This window comes from Coregonus lavaretus (genome assembly GCF_964263955.1).
Source record: "Coregonus lavaretus genome assembly, chromosome: 28".
Lineage (NCBI taxonomy): Eukaryota > Metazoa > Chordata > Actinopteri > Salmoniformes > Salmonidae > Coregonus > Coregonus lavaretus.
In genome coordinates this window covers 22,460,190-22,479,838 of record NC_140015.1, presented here as the reverse complement: position 1 = coordinate 22,479,838, position 19,649 = coordinate 22,460,190, and the positions used below count along the sequence as shown (strand labels likewise).

The window sequence follows — 19,649 nt, the reverse complement described above, 5'->3', positions numbered from 1 at the left end:
GGTCGGGGAGGACACACCGCGGCTAGGTGCTGGGGATGGCCTCCTAGGGGAGAGGACGACAGGTCCCGCACTGGGGAGTCCTTCCAGGTGAGTAGGCGCCCCACTCACCCAGAGCTCTCTGTTGCACATTTCTGTATACCTGTGCGTTTTCCACAGGTAGCACCTCATTCCCAGCATAAGGCGCTGGTAGATTCAGGCGCGGCTGGGAATTTTGTTGATAAGAAGTTTTGTTTAGCCTTAGGGATTCCCCTTCTCCCTGTTGATGTCCCTTTCCCCGTTCATGCCCTAGATAGCCGTCCGTTGGGTGCGGGCTTGATCAGGGAGGTCACTGCGCCACTTAGGATGTGTGCGCAGGGGGGTCATCAGGAGATGATTCAGCTATTTCTGATCGACTCGCCTGCGTATCCGGTGGTGCTGGGCATGCCCTGGTTGAGTACCCATAACCCATCTATTTCGTGGCAGGAGAGGGCTCTGATGGAGTGGTCTGCCCAGTGTGTGGGTCGATGTTTGGGCGTTTCCGTAGGGGCTACCTCGGTGGAGAGTCCAAACCAGGTGCCCGCATTGCACGTTCCCCCTGAGTATGGGGATTTGGCTATTGCGTTTAGTAAGTCGAGGGCGACGCAGTTGCCGCCCCATAGGCAGGGAGATTGTGCGATAGACCTCCAGGCAGGAGCTGCGCTCCCACGGAGCCATGTGTATCCTCTGTCTCAGGAGGAGAAGAAAGCTATGGAGACTTACATAGACGAATCTCTGAGACAAGGATACATACGGCCTTCCACTTCCCCTGCGTCCTTGAGTTTCTTTTTTGTGAAGAAAAAGGATGGTGGTTTACGCCCGTGCATCGATTACCGTGGTCTCAATCAGATCACGGTGAAGTACAGTTATCCACTCCCGCTGATTGCGACCATGACTGAGTCATTGCATGGGGCGCGTTTCTTCACTAAATTAGATCTCAGGAGCGCGTACAACTTGGTGCGCATCAGGGAGGGCGATGAATGGTAGACAGCCTTTAGTACCACCTCGGGCCATTACGAGTATCTTGTCATGCCATACGGGTTGATGAACGCTCCGTCAGTTTTCCAATCATTCGTGGATGAGATCTTCAGGGACATGCAGGGGCAGGGGGTGGTTGTGTACATAGATGACATTCTCGTGTACTCGCCTACCCGAGTCGAGCATGTGGCCCTGGTGCGCAGAGTGTTGCGGAGGCTGGTGGAGCACGACCTGTATGTTAAGGCAGAGAAGTGTCTGTTTTTCCAGGAGTCGGTCTCCTTTTTGGGGTATCAGTTGTCTGCGTCAGGGGTGAAGATGGAGGTAAACCGGGTGTCAGCTGTGCGTAATTGGCAAACACCAACCACTGTGAAGGAGGTGCAGCAGTTTTTGGGGTTTGCGAATTACTACCGGAGGTTTATCCGGGGTTTTGGACAGGTGGCAGCTCCCATCACGTCTCTTTTGAAGGGGGGTCCGGTGCGTCTGCAGTGGTCTGCTGAGGCGGACAGGGCGTTTGGGAGGCTGAAGGACCTGTTTACCTCGGCCCCGGTGCTGGCGCATCCGGATCCCTCTTTGCCATTTCAGGTAGAGGTGGACGCGTCAGAGGCCGGTATAGGAGCCGTGCTTTCACAACGGTCAGGCGCGCCACCTAAACTCCGCCCCTGTGCTTTTTATTCCAAGAAGCTCAGTCCGGCGGAGCGAAACTATGACGTAGGGGACAGGGAGCTGTTAGCCGTGGTACAGGCCCTAAAGGTGTGGAGGCACTGGCTTGAGGGGGCTCAACACCCTTTCCTCATTTTGACGGACCACCGTAACCTGGAGTACATCCGGGCAGCGAGGAGGCTGAACCCTCGCCAGGCAAGATGGAATATGTTTTTGACCCGGTTTACATTTAAGATCACGTACATCCCTGGGTCACAGAACGGTAAGGCAGATGCACTGTCTCGGCGGTATGACACGGAGGAGAGGTCCGTGGAGCCCACTCCCATACTGCCGGAGTCGTGTCTGGTGGCACCGGTAGTGTGAGAGGTCGATGCTGAGCTCGAGCGGGCGTTACGCACCGACCCTAGTCCACCGCAATGCCCGGAGGGTCGGAAGTACGTTCCGCTCGAGGTTCGGGATCGTTTGATCTATTGGGCTCACACGTCACCCTCCTCTGGACACCCTGGTATCGGCCGGACAGTGCACTGTCTTAGTGCCAAGTACTGGTGGCCCACGTTGGCAAGGGATGTGAGGGTTTATGTTTCCTCCTGCTCGGTGTGCGCCCAGTGTAAGGCGCCTAGACATCTGCCTAGGGGTAAGTTACTACCCCTGCCCGTTCCACAACGACCATGGTCTCACCTCTCGGTGGATTTCCTTACTGACCTTCCTCCTTCACAGGGGAATACCACTATACTGGTCGTTGTGGACCGGTTTTCTAAGGCCTGTCATTTGCTCCCCATGCCGGGCCTTCCTACTGCCCTGCAAACTGCCGAAGCACTATTCACCCATGTGTTCCGGCACTACGGGGTACCCGAGGATATTGTGTCTGATCGAGGTCCCCAATTTACCTCCAGGGTCTGGAGAGCCTTTATGGAGCGGTTGGGGGTCTCGGTGAGCCTCATCTCGGGTTACCACCCGGAGAGTAATGGGCAGGTGGAACGCGTGAACCAGGATGTGGGTAGGTTTCTTAGAACATACTGCCAGGACCGGCCGGAGGAGTGGGCAAGGTACGTTCCCTGGGCCGAGATGGCCCAGAATTCCCTACGCCATTCCTCCACTAACCTAACCCCTTTCCAATGTGTGTTAGGTTACCAGCCGGTTCTGGCACCTTGGCAGCAGAGCCAGATCGAGGCTCCTGCGGTGGATGAGTGGGCGCGGCGCTCGGAGGAGACATGGAACGCTGCACACGTCCACCTGCAGCGGGCCCTCCGTCGTCATAAGGCGAGCGCCGATCTCCACCGCAGTGAGGGACCGGTGTACGCACCTGGTGATCGAGTCTGGCTCTCTACCAGAAACCTGCCCCTCCGCCTGCCCTGTCGGAAACTGGGTCGGCGGTTTGTAGGGCCATTTAAAGTCCTGAGAAGGTTGAACGAGGTGTGTTACAAATTACAACTACCTGTTGAATATAAAAGTATTAACCCCTCGTTCCATGTGTCTCTTCTCAGGCCGGTGGTAGCTGGCCCACTCCAAGAAAGTGAGATCAGGGAGACTCCTCCGCCCCCATTGGACATCGAGGGGGCACCGGCGTACTCCGTGAGGTCCATCTTGGATTCGAGACGTCGGATGGGGGGTCTCCAATATCTAGTGGAGTGGGAGGGGTACGGTCCGGAGGAACGGTGCTGGGTGCCGAGGAGAGACATTTTGGACCCGTCTCTCCTGACGGAATTCCATCGTGGGCACCCGACGCACCCTGCTCCGCGTCCTCCTGGTCGTCCCCGAGGCCGGAGTCGGCGCACGTCTGGAGCCGCGCGTCAAGGGGGGGGTACTGTCACGGTTTCGGCCGAGGCTGCCTCTCTTCCTTGTTCGGGCAGGCTTCGGCGTTCTTTGTCTCCGGAATACTAGCTGCCACCGTTGCATGTTTCTATGTTCGTTTGCTTTTGTCTGTTTGTTATGACACCTGTTCTCGTTTAGTGTAATTAGTGTCCTATAAGTTTCTCGTTGTGTTTGTCTAGTGTTGTGTGTGATTGATTTATTTCTGTCGTGTGTTTTGCTTGTAGAATTACTTATTCGCTCGGTTGAGCTTTACTCCACTGTGTTGGAGCGTTTTACGCACCTGTGTAGTGCGCCTTTTGTTTTGTCGCCTACGTGCGTAGTTTCGCCTTCGGGCAAGTTTGTTCGATTTTTCCTTGTTGGAAATTGCACTAAAGTCTTTTGGACTATACTTCGGTGTCCTGCGCTTGATTCCACCACTACACCCACCTACAGCATTACTGACATTATGTAATCAAAACAAGCACATAAAGGCTTCATAATTCAAAGGTCATGTTAACTGACTCATATTATAATATAATATCATATCATATAATAATAATAATAATAATATAATATATAATAATATTATATATATTATCTCATAGAACAAAACGTATAAGATCTCCTAAGCCTGTGTTAACCTCAGACCTTATTTTAAGCGTTTATCCCAAAACCCTATTTTTCCCCCAATAATTTTCCCCAAAGGAATGGCTGAGCGAACCAGAGGTAACTAATTTCCAGTTTTTAGGACTACAACCTGGCGACCTCTATGGGGTCACGTCAGAATTGGACGTCCCAAGGATCCCGGATATTAAGAACCAAAACTTGTCCAGGCCTTTTCTTGTTTGGGCAAAAGTCCGTCCTCTTTCCTGCATGACCCGGACCGTCCTCTTTCCTGCATGACCCGGAAACCGATAAGTGGTCGAGGAGTGTGTCAATTCGTTAGTAGGCAAACGGAAGACGGTCCTCCCCTCCTCGATAGCCTCCTTTTGGTGAAGAAGCACAAGTGTACCTTTTTAGCTTACATTTTTTAAAAATTATTATACTTTTTTGGGTTGCCTGTTTTGCATGTTATTTTGGCATTAATACGTGTCACATATCAGTTTGCAAACAATGTAATAAAAAATAAAAAATAAATTGAGTTAATAAAGCTTCATACAAACTTGGTCTCTTTTTTGCTTTCTTGAGTAAAGCAGCTCCAAACTGCAGGTGTTTCAGCCTATGGAGTGTAGGGGTTGGTAATGTTCTCTAGTTGCGCCGTGATTGGCTCACTGTTCTGTCACTCATGGGGACACTACACCTCCAAACCTAAGGGTAGAGCAAAAAAATTCAAGCCCCTTGGGTGCTGCCATAGAGTTACATTAGAAGCGCACATCCAAGAAGGCTCAAGGTCATTGGCCACAGATCAAATTATGTCGAATCACCTACAGTAGCTTTGATTGGACTGATCATGTCAACATAGTACTTTCAAAATCTTAGCTAGCAGTCATCATCATGATTCAAGTCGACAATCTACTGTCAAATCTTTTTTAATCCTTGTCATATGAAGAGAACTAATGAAGATAAATTATAGATAAAACGTATCAGTGCTCATCGGCCATTGGACATACAGTGGGGGAAAAAAGTATTTAGTCAGCCACCAATTGTGCAAGTTCTCCCACTTAAAAAGATGAGAGAGGCCTGTAATTTTCATCATAGGTACACGTCAACTATGACAGACAAATTGAGAGAAAAAAAATCCAGAAAATCACATTGTAGGATTTTTAATGAATTTATTTGCAAATTATGGTGGAAAATAAGTATTTGGTCACCTACAAACAAGCAAGATTTCTGGCTCTCACAGACCCGTAACTTCTTCTTTAAGAGGCTCCTCTGTCCTCCACTCGTTACCTGTATTAATGGCACCTGTTTGAACTTGTTATCAGTATAAAAGACACCTGTCCACAACCTCAAACAGTCACACTCCAAACTCCACTATGGCCAAGACCAAAGAGCTGTCAAAGGACACCAGAAACAAAATTGTAGACCTGCACCAGGCTGGGAAGACTGAATCAGCAATAGGTAAGCAGCTTGGTTTGAAGAAATCAACTGTGGGAGCAATTATTAGGAAATGGAAGACATACTGATAATCTCCCTCGATCTGGGGCTCCACGCAAGATCTCACCCCGTGGGGTCAAAATGATCACAAGAACGGTGAGCAGAAATCCCAGAACCACACGGGGGGACCTAGTGAATGACCTGCAGAGAGCTGGGACCAAAGTAACAATGCCTACCATCAGTAACACACTACGCCGCCAGGGACTCAAATCCTGCAGTGCCAGACCGTGTCCCCCTGCTTAAGCCAGTACATGTCCAGGCCCGTCTGAAGTTTGCTAGAGTGCATTTGGATGATCCAGAAGAGGATTGAGAGAATGTCATATGGTCAGATGAAACCAAAATAGAACTTTTTGGTAAAAACTCAACTCGTCGTGTTTGGAGGACAAAGAATGCTGAGTTGCATCCAAAGAACACCATACCTACTGTGAAGCATGGGGGTGGAAACATCATGCTTTGGGGCTGCTTTTCTGAAAAGGGACCAGGACGACTGATCCGTGTAAAGGAAAGAATGAATGGGGCCATGTATCGTGAGATTTTGAGTGAAAACCTCCTTCCATCAGCAAGGGCATTGAAGATGAAACGTGGCTGGGTCTTTCAGCATGACAATGATCCCAAACACACCGCCCGGGCAACGAAGGAGTGGCTTCGTAAGAAGCATTTCAAGGTCCTGGAGTGGCCTAGCCAGTCTCCAGATCTCAACCCCATTGAAAATCTTTGGAGGGAGTTGAAAGTCTGTGTTGCCCAGCGACAGCCCCAAAACATCACTGCTCTAGAGGAGATCTGCATGGAGGAATGGGCCAAAATACCAGCAACAGTGTGTGAAAACCTTGTGAAGACTTACAGAAAACGTTTGACCTGTGTCATTGCCAACAAAGGGTATATAACAAAGTATTGAGAAACTTTTGTTATTGACCAAATACTTATTTTCCACCATAATTTGCAAATAAATTCATAAAAAATCCTACAATGTGATTTTCTGGATTTTCTTTTCTCATTTTGTCTGTCATAGTTGACGTGTACCTATGATGAAAATTACAGGCCTCGCTCATCTTTTTAAGTGGGAGAACTTACACAATTGGTGGCTGACTAAATACTTTTTTTCCCCACTGTATGTTTAGGCTCACAGGTCCAGCAGAATGGTGTCCAAGTGGGAGAGGGCTGTGTTTTATATGCGTATGAGAACATTGTGAGTGTGGCCCAATCAAAAGGCTAGTTGACTTTACTCAGGGCCATTGTCAGAGGTACAGTGTTCAAGCCAAAACCTTCTGTCATAAAGAGCACATGTTCAACTTTTCCCATCTCAAGAGGTTAAATAAATAACTATAGTAAGTTCCTATTAAGTGCCAAATAAAGTAAGTGTTTAATATGTCTTCTTATATTCAGCCATAAATCCCATTGTGACAGGGAATGGAAGCTTGTTGGGTGCAACAGGGAGTAGCAATTAAATGCAAGCTTCACAAAAATGAAATTGTAGAAAATAGTCTAGCCTGTTTATGGGTAACAGGGTTGATGTGTTATGCTCGACCGCTCATTTTCCCACCACAAAACACCAGAATATTGCAACAACAAAAATAGTAGAACCAGCTCACCTGCTTTTACTCTATGATTTGACTATTAGATGTTCAATGTTTCTTTAGAAAAATATTTTTAAAGGAATAGTTACACCATTTTAAAATGAGAGTTCAGTTCACATAACAGGGTTGACCTTAATGAGTGACATATTTAAATAAATCACTAATCAAATGAAATAATAATCTTCAGAAATGACTGTCAAAGCAACAAAATAACTAGGACTTTACAATGATGGTGAAACTTGGGGAGACATTTTGGGATTAAGTGGGTTAAAATCTTTCTAGAAGTGGCACAGGGTTGATGCTGAATTTTGGCACATTAGCAAGCCTTTATTCATATTAATTGAATTCTCCATGTGGTCTATACTAAAGGGCACTTCATTTAATATAACATGCTTTTAAAATGCAATATTGGTGAACAATTCCTCCTTAAAATATGAAAAGGATGCAAAAGGCACTCTTCATGGAATGACCCTTCTATTATGAATCAAATCTGCAGTTTGATGCACCTCCTAACCTATTAACTTAGAGACAATGTGATCCTGAAGGGTGGAGATCCAGTTTATTATTGTACTGCACGTCACAGATGGACAGGGTTTGCTGGTAAGCTAGAGCTGAGAGGAGCAGGTTGTGGTCAGTAACCTCAACTGAATGTTTTACCACCACTGAGTTTGTGGACTGATATGAGAGAAGAGTATGTGCTTTACATTTTCAGATTACGCCACCCAAAGGAAATGGAAAGAAAACATTATTACAGAGAGGCTTACTAGACCCATAGATTGCAGACAGAATGTCATAAAAGTAGAATAAAGGTTATTTTCTTTATGTCATGGGCAGAAATGTATGGTAGGCACTACTTGGGTTTGGGGGGGATTGGTTTTGTTAGGAAGGACAGTAAACCAATGAGAACGATGCAACAATAACTCAACCACAAAATCATAAAGTGAAGAAACTCTACAGATACAGACCACAATTTACAAGCAATTTGAAACAAAAACAAGAGAACAGGAGTCAGGTAACTTAAACGTGAGGTTACAACAACAAAAGGCCAGTCAGTAAAGCTGACTCGATACATCTCAAACATGGGCAGATAGCAGACAAAAACAAAGGGCTGAGCTATACGAATAATCTACACATACCGTATCTATACTAAGTGCATACCTAGTGAAGCCACTCCTGACACATTATATGAATACCAGGAAACCAAATGGTGGGGATGAGATAAAGGCAGAAGAAAACCGAGTCAATTCGGTTCAAAATCTTCAGAGTCTTTACAAAACCATGCTTGGTATGAGACATGGTGACATTGTTTGGAGAGGTGACTATGTAGGTTACCTTCAATCAGATGCAGACGATCATATGCCACTAAAAGAAGTCTGCAACACAGGAGGAAGGCATACTACATCATCAAGCAGTGTGATTTCTTTGGCATTAGTTGCAGAGTTTCAGATCCACCCCAGTCAGTCCTGGCAGGGTACAGTAGTTAAACTAGGGCTCTGTGACTGTTTGCTGTGGTCAGGCCCTCAGAAGGACATGTCTGTGGGTATCTGGAAATCCTTGAAGGAGTAGAAGGAGATGTCCCCGTGGTCCACCACTGCATAGGTGACCGGGATGTCCCCACTCTGGAAAGCCAGCAATTTCAGTGTCCACAAGTCAGGCACTGGACCATCGAAACTGGGAGAAGACAGCACATTATTCGTTGTGCAGTAGCATTTGATAATAATGCATTTAGGATTACTTTTGATGGCAGGTGGTCTTGTCATCTCTTTTGAAAATGGTATTATATATTTAATGTATTTTTTAAAAGTGATTATAAAGTATGCAAACACACCCCCGCCAGTTTTTGGATGTTTACCTGCACACACACATGCGAGAATAGGGTTTTCCGGGAGTGCTCTTCTTGAATTCAGCGACCGTGTCGGGTTGGTAAATGTTGAAACGGATCCTCCACTCCTCTGAACCTTTCAAACTGAGAGGACAAGGCCCAATGTCAAAACACATGCAGGCACCATAGAAATAGATGTAATATATTTCTATGGCAGGCACCACTACGTCATATTGTATATGTCATCCTAAGATAATATTAATCATATTCAACAAACCCACAGTATAGGGTTTCACTCATCTTATTTATTTTTTCACTCCATATACAAACTTATACGAACAACAATTTACAGACCCACACAAACAATGACTACATCTAATCTGCCCAGAAACGCATGCTCACACCCTCATCCCTAGTGCCTGCATTACTGTTTGCCACTTGGTCTTAAATTGTATCAATTTGTTTTTCCTCGGTCACCCATGCTATTTCAATACTAAATCATTAGATTTTTCAATTTTGTTAATGATGGCAGATTTCCCCATTTTTAGTATAAATTTTTTTCAAGATGAGTGATGAGAATCATCCAGCCCATTGGGTATCTCACTACAGTCGTGGTCAAAAGTTTTGAGAATGACAAGTATTGGTCTTCACAAAGTTTGCTGCTTCAGTGTTATGAGATATTTTTGTCAGATGTTACTATGGTATACTGAAGTATAATTACAAGCATTCCATAAGTGTCAAAGGCTTTTATTTACAATTACATTAAGTTTATACAAAGAGTCAATATTTGCAGTGTTGACCCTTCTTTTTCAAGACCTCTGCAATCCGCCCTGGCATGCTGTCAATTAACTTCTGGGCCACATCCTGACTGATGGCAGCCCATTCTTGCATAATCAATGCTTGGAGTATGTCAGAATGTGTGGGTTTTTGTTTGTCCACCCGCCTCTTGATGGGATTAAGGTCTGGGGAGTTTCCTGGCCATGGACCCAAAATGTCGATGTTTTGTTCCCTGAGCCACTTAGTTATCACTTTTGCCTTATGGATGGTTGGGAGAAGTTGCTCTCGGAGGATGTGTTGGGTACCATTCTTTATTCATGGCTGTGTTCTTAGGCAAAATTGTGAGTGAGCCCACTCCCTTGACTGAGAAGCAACCCCACACATGAATGGTCTCAGGATGCTTTACAGTTGGCATGACACAGGACTGATGGTAGCGCTCACCTTCTCTTCTCCGGACAAGCTTTTTTCCGGATGCCCCAAACAATCGGAAAGGGGATTCATCAGAGAAAATGACTTTACCCCAGTCCTCAGCAGTCCAATCCCTGTACCTTTTGCAGAATATCAGTCTGTCCCTGATGTTTTCCCTGGAGAGAAGTGGCTTCTTTCCTGCCCTTCTTGACACCAGGCCATCCTCCAAAAGTCTTCGTCTCACTGTGCGTGCAGATGCACTCACACCCGCCTGCTGCCATTCCTGAGCAAGCTCTGCACTGGTGGTGCCCCGATCCCGCAGCTGAATCAACTTTAGGAGACGGTCCTGGAGCTTGCTGGACTTTCTTGGGCGCCCTGACGCCTTCTTCACAACAATTGAACCTGTCTCCTTGAAGTTCTTGATGATCCAATAAATGGTTGATTTAGGTGCAATCTTACTAGCAGCAATATCCTTGCCTGTGAAGCCCTTTTTGTGCAAAGCAATGATGACGGCACGTGTTTCCTTGTAGGTAACCATGGTTAACAGAGGAAGAACAATGATTTCAAGCACCACCCTCCTTTTAAAGCTTCCAGTCTGTTATTCTAACTCAATCAGCATGACAGAGTGATCTCTAGCCTTGTCCTCGTCAACACTCACCTGTGTTAACGAGAGAATCACTGACATGATGGCAGCTGGTCCTTTTGTGGCAGGGCTGAAATGCAGTGGAAATGTTTTGGGGGGATTACGTTCATTTTCATGGCAAAGAGGGACTTTGCAATTAATTGCAATTCATTTGATCACTCTTCATGACATTCTGGAGTATATGCAAATTGCCATCATCAAAACTGAGGCAGCAGACTTTGTGAAAATGTGTATTTGTGTCATTCTCAAAACTTTTGACCATGACTGTACTCCCCCATATGCCATGTCTTGAAATCTGCAGACAGACGGATTAAAAGTACATTTACATTCTAATACTTCTGACTGACAACTTTCTATCTCCGCCCACAACTTCTGGACTTTATAGCATTCCCAGAAGGCATGGATTATTGAGTCATTATTAGTTTTACACTTAAGACATGACTCTGCCATTGTGCTGTAGAATTTGTGAATTTAGTCTCTTGTATAATAAATTCTATACATTAGTTTATACTGGATTAAGGGCACAATTTCATTAACTGTAATTTCACTCATCTTAATAGATGTTATGATGAATGAGCAGGGAGATCCAATTACCACAAACCGGGATGGAACACTCAGAAAAGCCTAGAAAATAACTAGCATTTCCTACTAAATTCACTTATGGTTTCTAGATAAGATCCTAAAGAGAGGAATACCTGGATGCTCCCTCCAGCAGCCGTGTGGATTTGATCACATTGATTTTATCCAGCAGCTCACCTGCGTCCAAGAAGGAAGAAACGTCAAAACCATTTAGACCTTTAACCATTCATGATACTGCTTATGAACAATGTAATTAAACTTCGGTAAACCACATGGGATAATGAGTTCATGTAACGATGAATCACAGAGAGTAAACCGATATGGGAACTTATATGAACTTGTCATTGACAGCAATGAGGTCCAGTTAGTCTTACCAGTTGAAGAAACCTGTGCAGGGTCATGTAGGGGTGTGACCGGCCCCTCCCACAGGTGTGCCGGCCTATCTCTGCGGCTCCGTTGAATCCTTCTCTCCTGCAGCTCCCGGTACTCTGCCCAGTTCCTGCAACGTCGTACCTCTCTGTCCTGGTTGACGTCCCTCCGGTACCGGTCCCTGTCCCGCTCCCTCTCCCTCTCCCGCCGGGACATTCTCACCTCCCGCAGGTTGAGCCTCTGCAGCCAGGGGGCCACATCGCAAGCCCCCACTGACCCCACAGCCCCGGGCAGCAGGCAGGGGTCTGGGGAGGTCAGGCTGCTGGGGAGCCAGCGTCTAGAGCCCAGGTCTGGGAAGGGGATGGAGCTGAAGTCCCAGCGTGGGGAGCCAGAGCTCTGGAGCTGACCTGGCAGCTCAGGGTCAGGGTCTGGGGAGCCTTCCTTTGACCACCAGCTCCTGCCCTGGCCACCCTCGGTTGAGGTGGTGGGGTCAACGTGTGATGCTGTCAGGATTTCATCAATGTCTGGGGCTGTGAGATCATGATTCTTGTCCTCTTCCTCTATGTTGCAGTCTTTCTCCTCCATTCTCTTAGAAGTGGGGCCCTCCTGTGTTCCTGTGTGCCTGGAGCACAGTAGAAGAGTCAGAAATGCATGGTTTCACATTGGACAGTAATCGCTTTGAGGCGTGTAGGTTGACTGAGTGATTAAACCATGTCTAAATATAAACTGGGTGTGTCTGTGTCTGCTCACTCACCTGGGGGTGGGGCTGTGGCTGCGTTTCCTCTTCGGAAGTCTTCCTGATCTGTCTCGGGACTCGGGCAGGTTCAACTGCCTCTCATACTGCGATGGCACAGAACTACAGGGAACAACACCAATCCTCAGATCATAAATAGTCGCTTGCATGCAACTTAGGAAAAGGTTCCAGTTAAAGGGAAGGAATGGCCTTAGAATCTAGACTAGTTCATGCCCGTGCGGGAGACAATTACCTGGGATCAAATCTGTTCACCACATAGCCAAGTCGCTTCAAATGGCCAAAAACCTTTAGAATAAATAAAATCATCATGTTAGGTCAAATCATACGTTTATGATTTAGGATCTTTACTCTCTGTGATTCATCGTTTATACCTGCTTAAATGTTATTATATTGTATTTTCTCATACCTGGTAATGCTGTATACTCATTGTCTTTGAGTATAGAAATCTCTCATAGCCCTCTTGGATGGACAGTGGCAGGTCTTGGTAGAACACTTGCAGGTTTCCCTATTCATTATGAGGATCACAAGGGATTACAATTATAAGAAAAATACATGTTACATGTTAGTCTTATTTGGATCCACATATCAAACTAATGGAAATGTCTTTATTAGGTTAACAACATTCCGGCTAGGGATAGTTATAACCTGAATGGTGTGAGCTGGTAACAACTCCCCAATTTAACATGTTTATTGGCAACGCAGAGCCCATGCACTTACACACTCCATTAGATAGAGCGCCTCTTCTGGATGTAGACATTGCTTACCATTGGCAGAAAACCCCATAGTCTGCCAAAACTTCCCCTAGGGCAGAACAGAGAAGTAATGTAATGTCAGTTTTCATGTGAAATCTTTAGACATTAGCCTATACTAAATGTTAATGAGAGGTGAGCTCTAGGTGAGTTCGAATAGACATCAGCAGAGGCAGAGAGTTTGTCATGGCAAAGTCCCTCTCTCTCTGATGGACCATTACTCACCGCTGGTGACTGCAGCTCCACTATCCTGTCACTGGGAATCCACACAGCCTTCACCAGGTTCCCCCTGGGCACAAAAACATACAAGGAGTCAGTCAAGCCACCAGCTTTAAAGCACAGTAATACCAATGAATTGACATGTATATTTAGCTGCAAATACATATGGACTATGTCTAATCACCTACCCACACCAACAACATAAAGTTGATGGCACATACAGTATCTAATTCTACTAGTGGCTGTCACTCTAGTCTTGTCGTCCTTGGTTCCTCCATCCATCCATTACTCACAGCCTCTCCACTCGATCCTCAGATACTAGATTCCAGTGCTCGTCCAAACTCTGCTGAAGCCTATCCCTTTGGCGATCCGACCCAGTGGGAATGAAATCCTTCTGCCCGCGCACCGGGATCTTGTGGCTGCGCGTGCGGGCTTCGAACAGCTCAGATGGGCTGTGATTGAATCAGAAGCACAATAGGTTGCAGGGACTGACTGTCTACAATTGGTGTCAGCATTGGCTACATATCTTACTCACTATATATGGTAAGAAATCACCACCCAAAAAATGCCGCTCTTCCATTCAGTTAATTCGGTTAGACATCCATTAAAATATTCGACCGCTGACAGATAGGGCGACCACATATTCCATAGCTAGCGTTGTCCGTAGCAGTTAACGTCTATGAGGGTTAGCTAGCTAGCTGCTAACACGTGTATAAGTAAACAGTTCGAATTTCACAACAAAACTGTACGAAATTAGCTAGCTTATTTAACAAAAACGATTATGTAAAAACTATTCACCCAGTGACTATTCAAAAACAAGGCGTTCAAACTGTACACTTACCTTAGTAATTCATTGCCGAATTCGACTTCAGCTGATGTTTTGTTTTGGTCAGCCATGTTTGATAGGTAGACTGCCGTCCTGGGTCCTAGGGTTTCAACTAGATAAGACAGCCACAAAGTCAAAATTGTCTGTATCGTATTTTTTTTTCCAAACAAACATTCGTTTTGGGGTCTTAATTTCAAGTTAGGGTTAGGTTTCAAATCTGATTTGAAGAATCTAAATTGTAGAAATAGACGGGGGTTTAGCTATAATATGACTTTGTGGCTGTGTTAACTAGTGACGACTGGGTCCTAGTGCACCTCTCTATACATTTTTGAGAGAAGTTCTCATAAAGTTCACAAGAGGACAGCAAAGCACAACATTTTACATTTTTATTTCAGGAATGCCACTGATGCTAATGAATAAGGCTTTTTATCTGCTGTGATGAGGCCACAAGGAAAACAGTCTCCCAGACCTGCAGCTTAGTTGTTAAACAAAGCATGACTATAAAAAAAAATGATATCACCTGGCTAAGAATGTGTTGCAATTCTCTAAATAGTCAAGTGTTAAACACAATCTTATTGCTCCATAGTATCACTGGAATGTCATTCATATGTGATAACCTTATTTTTACTAATATTGATAAATGCCTTCTTTGCATTTTTATCATATCATATTTTTATTTTCTCACTTTCAATGTAAATAGTTTACCAATGTTGTGAATGAAAGGGCTCTTGGAAGGGTGCATGTATTATACACTACCAATCAAAAGTTTGGACACACCTACTCATTCAAGGGTTTTTCTTTATTTTTACTATTTTTTTACATTGTAGAATAATAGTGAAGACATCAAAACTATGAAATAACACATATGGAATCATATAGTAACCAAAACAGTGTTAAACAAATCAAAATATATTTTATATTTGAGATTCTTCAAATAGCCACCCTTTGCCTTGATGACAGCTTTGCACACTCTTGGCATTGTCTTAACCAGCTTCATGAGGTAGTCACCTGGAATGCATTTCAATTAACAGGTGTGCCTTCTTAAAAGTTAATTTGTGGAATTTGAGCCAATCAGTTGTGTTGTGACAAGGTAGGAGTGGTATACAGAAGATATCAGGTAGCTTAGTGGTTAAGAGCGTTGTGCCAGTAACCGAAAGGTCGCTGGTTCTAATCCCAGAGCCGACTAGGTGAAAAATCTGTCGATGTGCCCTTGAGCAAGGCACTTAACCCTAATTGTTCCTGTAAGTTGCTCTGGATAAGAGCGTCTGCTAAATGACAAAAAAAGAAAAGTAAAATGTAACAAATATCCCTATTTGGTAAAAGACCAAGTCCATATTATGGCAAGAACAGCTCAAATAAGCAAAGAGAAACAACAGTCCATCATTACTTTAAGACATGAAGGTCAGTCAATACGGAACAGTTCAATAACTTTTAACGTTTCTTCAAGTGCAGTCACAAAAACCATCAAGCGCTTTGATGAAACTGGCTCTCATGAGGACCGCCACAGGAATGGAAGACCCAGAGTTACCTCTGCTGCAGAGGAGAAGTTCATTAGAGTTACCAGCCTCAGAAATTGCAGCCCAAATAAATGCTTCACAGAGTTCAAGTAACAGACACATCTCAACATCAACTGTTCAGAGGAGACTGTGTGATTCAGGCCTTCATGGTCAACTTGCGGCAAAGAAACCACTACTAAAGGACACCAATAAGAAGTAGAGACTTGCTTGGGCCAAGAAACACAAGCAATGGACATTAGACCGGTGGAAATGTGTCCTTTGGTCTGGAGTCCAAATTTGAGATTTTTGGGTCCAACCGCCGTGGCATTGTGAGACGCGGTATGGGTGAACGGATGATCTCTGCATATGTATTTCCCACCGTAAAGCATGGAGGAGGAGGTGTTATGGTGTGGGGGTGCTTTGCTGGTGACACCGCCTGTGATTTATTTTTAATTCAAAACACACTTAACTAGCATGGCTACCACAGCATTCTGCAGTGATACGCCATCCCATCTGGTTTGGGCTTAGTGGGACTATCATTTGTTTTTCAACAGGACAATGACCCAACACACCTCCAGGCTGTGTAAGGGCTATTTTACCAAGAAGGAGAGTGATGGCTGCATCAGATGACCTGGCCTCCACAATCCCCCGACCTCAACCCAATTTTATTCGGGATGAGTCGGACCGCAGAGTGAAGGAAAAGCTGGACTCCTTCAAGACTGTTGGAAAAGCATTCCAGGTGAAGCTGGTTGAGAGAATGCCAAGAGTGTGCAAAGCTGTCATCAAGGCAAAGGGTGGCTATTTGAAGAATCTCAAATATACAATTTGTTTTGATTTGTTTACAGTTTTTTGCTTACTACATGATTCCATATGTGTTATTTCATAGTTTTAATGTCTTCACTATTACTCTACAATGTAGAAAATAGTAAAAAATTAAGAAAAGTCCTTGAATGAGTAGGTGTGTCCAAACTTTTGACTGGTACTGTATGTGCAACCTCCTTGCAACTTGCCCTTTGACAGGCCTGGCCACGAGTCATTGAGAGAGATGCATTTAGATGCATGGACAATGAGAGAATGCCCCACTGAGTAAACGTCCATACTACCAGGAAGTAAGAGACCATGCTCCCCTCCCCTCCCACCCCTCACCTCACAAGCAGGCCCCCTCCCCTTCCCTGAAAGTCAACAATGAACCACGTTTCCAGTAAGCCGGATAGCTCCCCAAGTCTAGCCCATCTCCATGGTGACCACTACCAGAGCTGACAATGCTGTGTCTTCTTGCCTAACTAGGCCACCCATGCGGAAAGACTTCTGATATAACAATATTTATCAGATTATTAAAGCTCCATAGTGCTGCTATCACATCTGTAGTCTGGAGTAAAATAAAAAATCCTCAATAATGAGCTACATGTATAGATATTTGTGGACATACGCACAGTATTTCAAACAATAATAATAAGTAATAAAACGTTTCAGTCAACCGTGGCATAGCATGTTTTACACCTTGACGTATTCCCGTGCGAGACGTGACATCAACATTCCTGTCTCTTGTGTGAGTGACACAGTGCCTTTGTGTGTGAGTCTCCACATCTTATTAATCTTATTCATGTTTCCTTAATTCCCTGGTCTGGGGTTGCGCTGTGGCCTTTCAGTCGGCCTGACTCTTTAATCTGCTATTTAATGCACTGAATTGGGCCTTTGCATTCTCAATCAGCCAGAGCAGGGTATTCCTGCTTTCTTTGGATTGTTGACTTGCAAAACACACCCTAAGGACCCCAGTAACTGTTACACTGAGGGGCTGACTGCCAGAGAGGTCACACTAAAAGGTCATCCTTATTGCTCACACAGTTATAGCGCCCAGTATAGAGAAGTAGAAGATTATATTGAAGATTTCAATTCTTTAGAATCAGAATCATTTATATTCACCAAGTCCATTTACCCATCCCCAGAATTTGACTTAGTGAAGTGGTGCTGCCAGCAGTAGCTCCCGAGTGGCGCAGCGGTCTAAGGCACTGCATCTCAGTGCTTGAGTGCTCAGTGCTTGAGGCGTCACTACAGACCCCCTGGTTCGATTCCAGGCTCTATCACAACCGGCCGTGATTGGGAGTCCCATAGTGCGGCGCACAATTGGCCCAGCGTTGTCCGGGTTTGGCCGGTGTGGGCCGTCATTGTAAATAAGAATTTGTTCTTAATTGACTTGCCTAGTTAAATAAAGATAAAATAGGCAAATGTACAGACAGAATACAGACAGAGGAATTTACACAAAGTCAACATCCAGTATTTAATATGGTATGGTACATTGGGCCTTTTAAATTACATTTACTTGGGTTACCAGTCAAATAAAATTGTGGAGATGTAACGAGTAGAATGTAGGAAATAATCCAGCCCCCTGCAATGAAATACTAAACCAAATGTACCCACCCCACTACCGTCCACCAAAACATACGTTCACATTCAAACTAAAGAAAAGGTTCAGGATGTCTATTTATAGGCTACACATATCCAGCAATCAGGATTATTTGCAAACAGATCTTGAGGGCAGTGGTAGACCTGACTGCCTAGCCCTAAACCATTAGCAAACAAAGGCACACCACAGAGAGGGTCTAACACCTCACATCCTCAGCATCACGCTCAGTCTCATCCAAGTGCTGTGGGTCCTCCGGCACTAATCTGTTAAATCTGTTGTCATTTGCCTTCAGTCTCAGTGCACTTTCATTGGCACCCTCTCAGTGTGACAAGGGGACGATCCATGGCCCTTCCTCCCTCCACTAGTCCCAAGCCACTTTCACAAGTTATATAACATGGTGACTACAGGGATGTAGAGACAAAACAGGTGGCAATTCTCCCTCACACCTCTCACACCTGTCTACATTGTACCTTGCAACAAGAGAATAGTACCTTTGTGGCCTTATAAATGAAGCTATGTCGGGTGACTGGAATATGATTCTTCCGATGGCGTTAAGGAGTACACCACATCAGTCACTGGCTTCATCAATAAGTACATCTGACGTCATCCCCACAGTGACCGTACGTAAAGTTGAAGTCGGAAGTTTACATACACCTTAGCCAAATACATTTAAACTCAGTTTTTCACAATTCCTAACATTTAATCCTAGTAAAAATGCCCTGTCTTAGGTCAGTTAGGATCACTACTTTATTTTAAGAATGTGAAATGTCCGAATAATATTAGAGATAATGATTTATTTCAGCTTTTATTTCTTTCATCACATTCCCAGTGGGTCAGAAGTTTACATACACTCAATTATTATTTGGTAGCATTGCCCATGATGTCAAGCAAAGAGGCACTGAGTTTGAAGGTAGGCCTTGAAATACATCCACAGGTACACCTTCAATTGACTCAAATGATGTCAATTAGCCTATCAGAAGCATCTAAAGCCATGACATAATTTTCTGGAATTTTCCAAGCTGTTTAAAGGCACAGTCAACTTAGTGTATGTAAACTTCTGACCCACTGAAATTGTGATACAGTGAATTATAAGTGAAATAATCTGTCTTTAAACAATTGTTGGAAAAATTACTTGTGTCATGCACAAAGTAGACTTGCCAAAACTATAGTTTGTTAACAAGGATTTGTGGAGTGGTTGAAAAACGTGTTTTAATGACTCCAACCTAAGTGTACAGTGGGGAAAAAAAGTATTTAGTCAGCCACCAATTGTGCAAGTTCTCCCACTTAAAAAGATGAGAGAGGCCTGTAATTTTCATCATAGGTACACGTCAACTATGACAGACAAGTTGAGGAAGAAAAATCCAGAAAATCACATTGTAGGATTTTTAATGAATTTATTTGCAAATTATGGTGGAAAATAAGTATTTGGTCACCTACAAACAAGCAAGATTTCTGCCTCTCACAGACCTGTAACTTCTTCTTTAAGAG

At 44.6% G+C, this 19,649-nt stretch overlaps 1 protein-coding gene across 3 annotated transcripts; it reads right to left on the bottom strand.

The window, feature by feature from the left end:
* Positions 1-7,657: 7,657 nt before the first annotated feature.
* LOC311103575 (tRNA-splicing endonuclease subunit Sen54-like) lies at positions 7,658-14,349 on the bottom strand. 3 transcript variants are annotated; one of them, XR_014610104.1, is made up of 12 exons: positions 14,277-14,349; positions 13,729-13,887; positions 13,442-13,505; positions 13,185-13,268; positions 12,874-12,972; positions 12,700-12,752; positions 12,468-12,569; positions 11,719-12,335; positions 11,461-11,521; positions 10,781-10,835; positions 8,968-9,081; positions 7,658-8,786 (listed from the first exon to the last, which is right to left on the bottom strand). XR_014610104.1 is itself a non-coding variant. In XM_084145165.1 (11 exons), exons 1-10 carry the CDS (start codon positions 14,330-14,332, stop codon positions 8,964-8,966), a joined length of 1,413 nt encoding a protein of 470 aa, XP_084001291.1. In that variant the 5' UTR covers positions 14,333-14,349; the 3' UTR covers positions 7,658-8,786; positions 8,944-8,963. The 3 variants fall into 3 exon arrangements, 2 of the variants coding, with proteins under 2 accessions (XP_084001291.1, XP_084001290.1); XM_084145165.1 differs by lacking the exon at positions 10,781-10,835 and having other exon boundaries at positions 8,944-9,081; XM_084145164.1 differs by lacking the exon at positions 10,781-10,835.
* Positions 14,350-19,649: the final 5,300 nt, after the last annotated feature.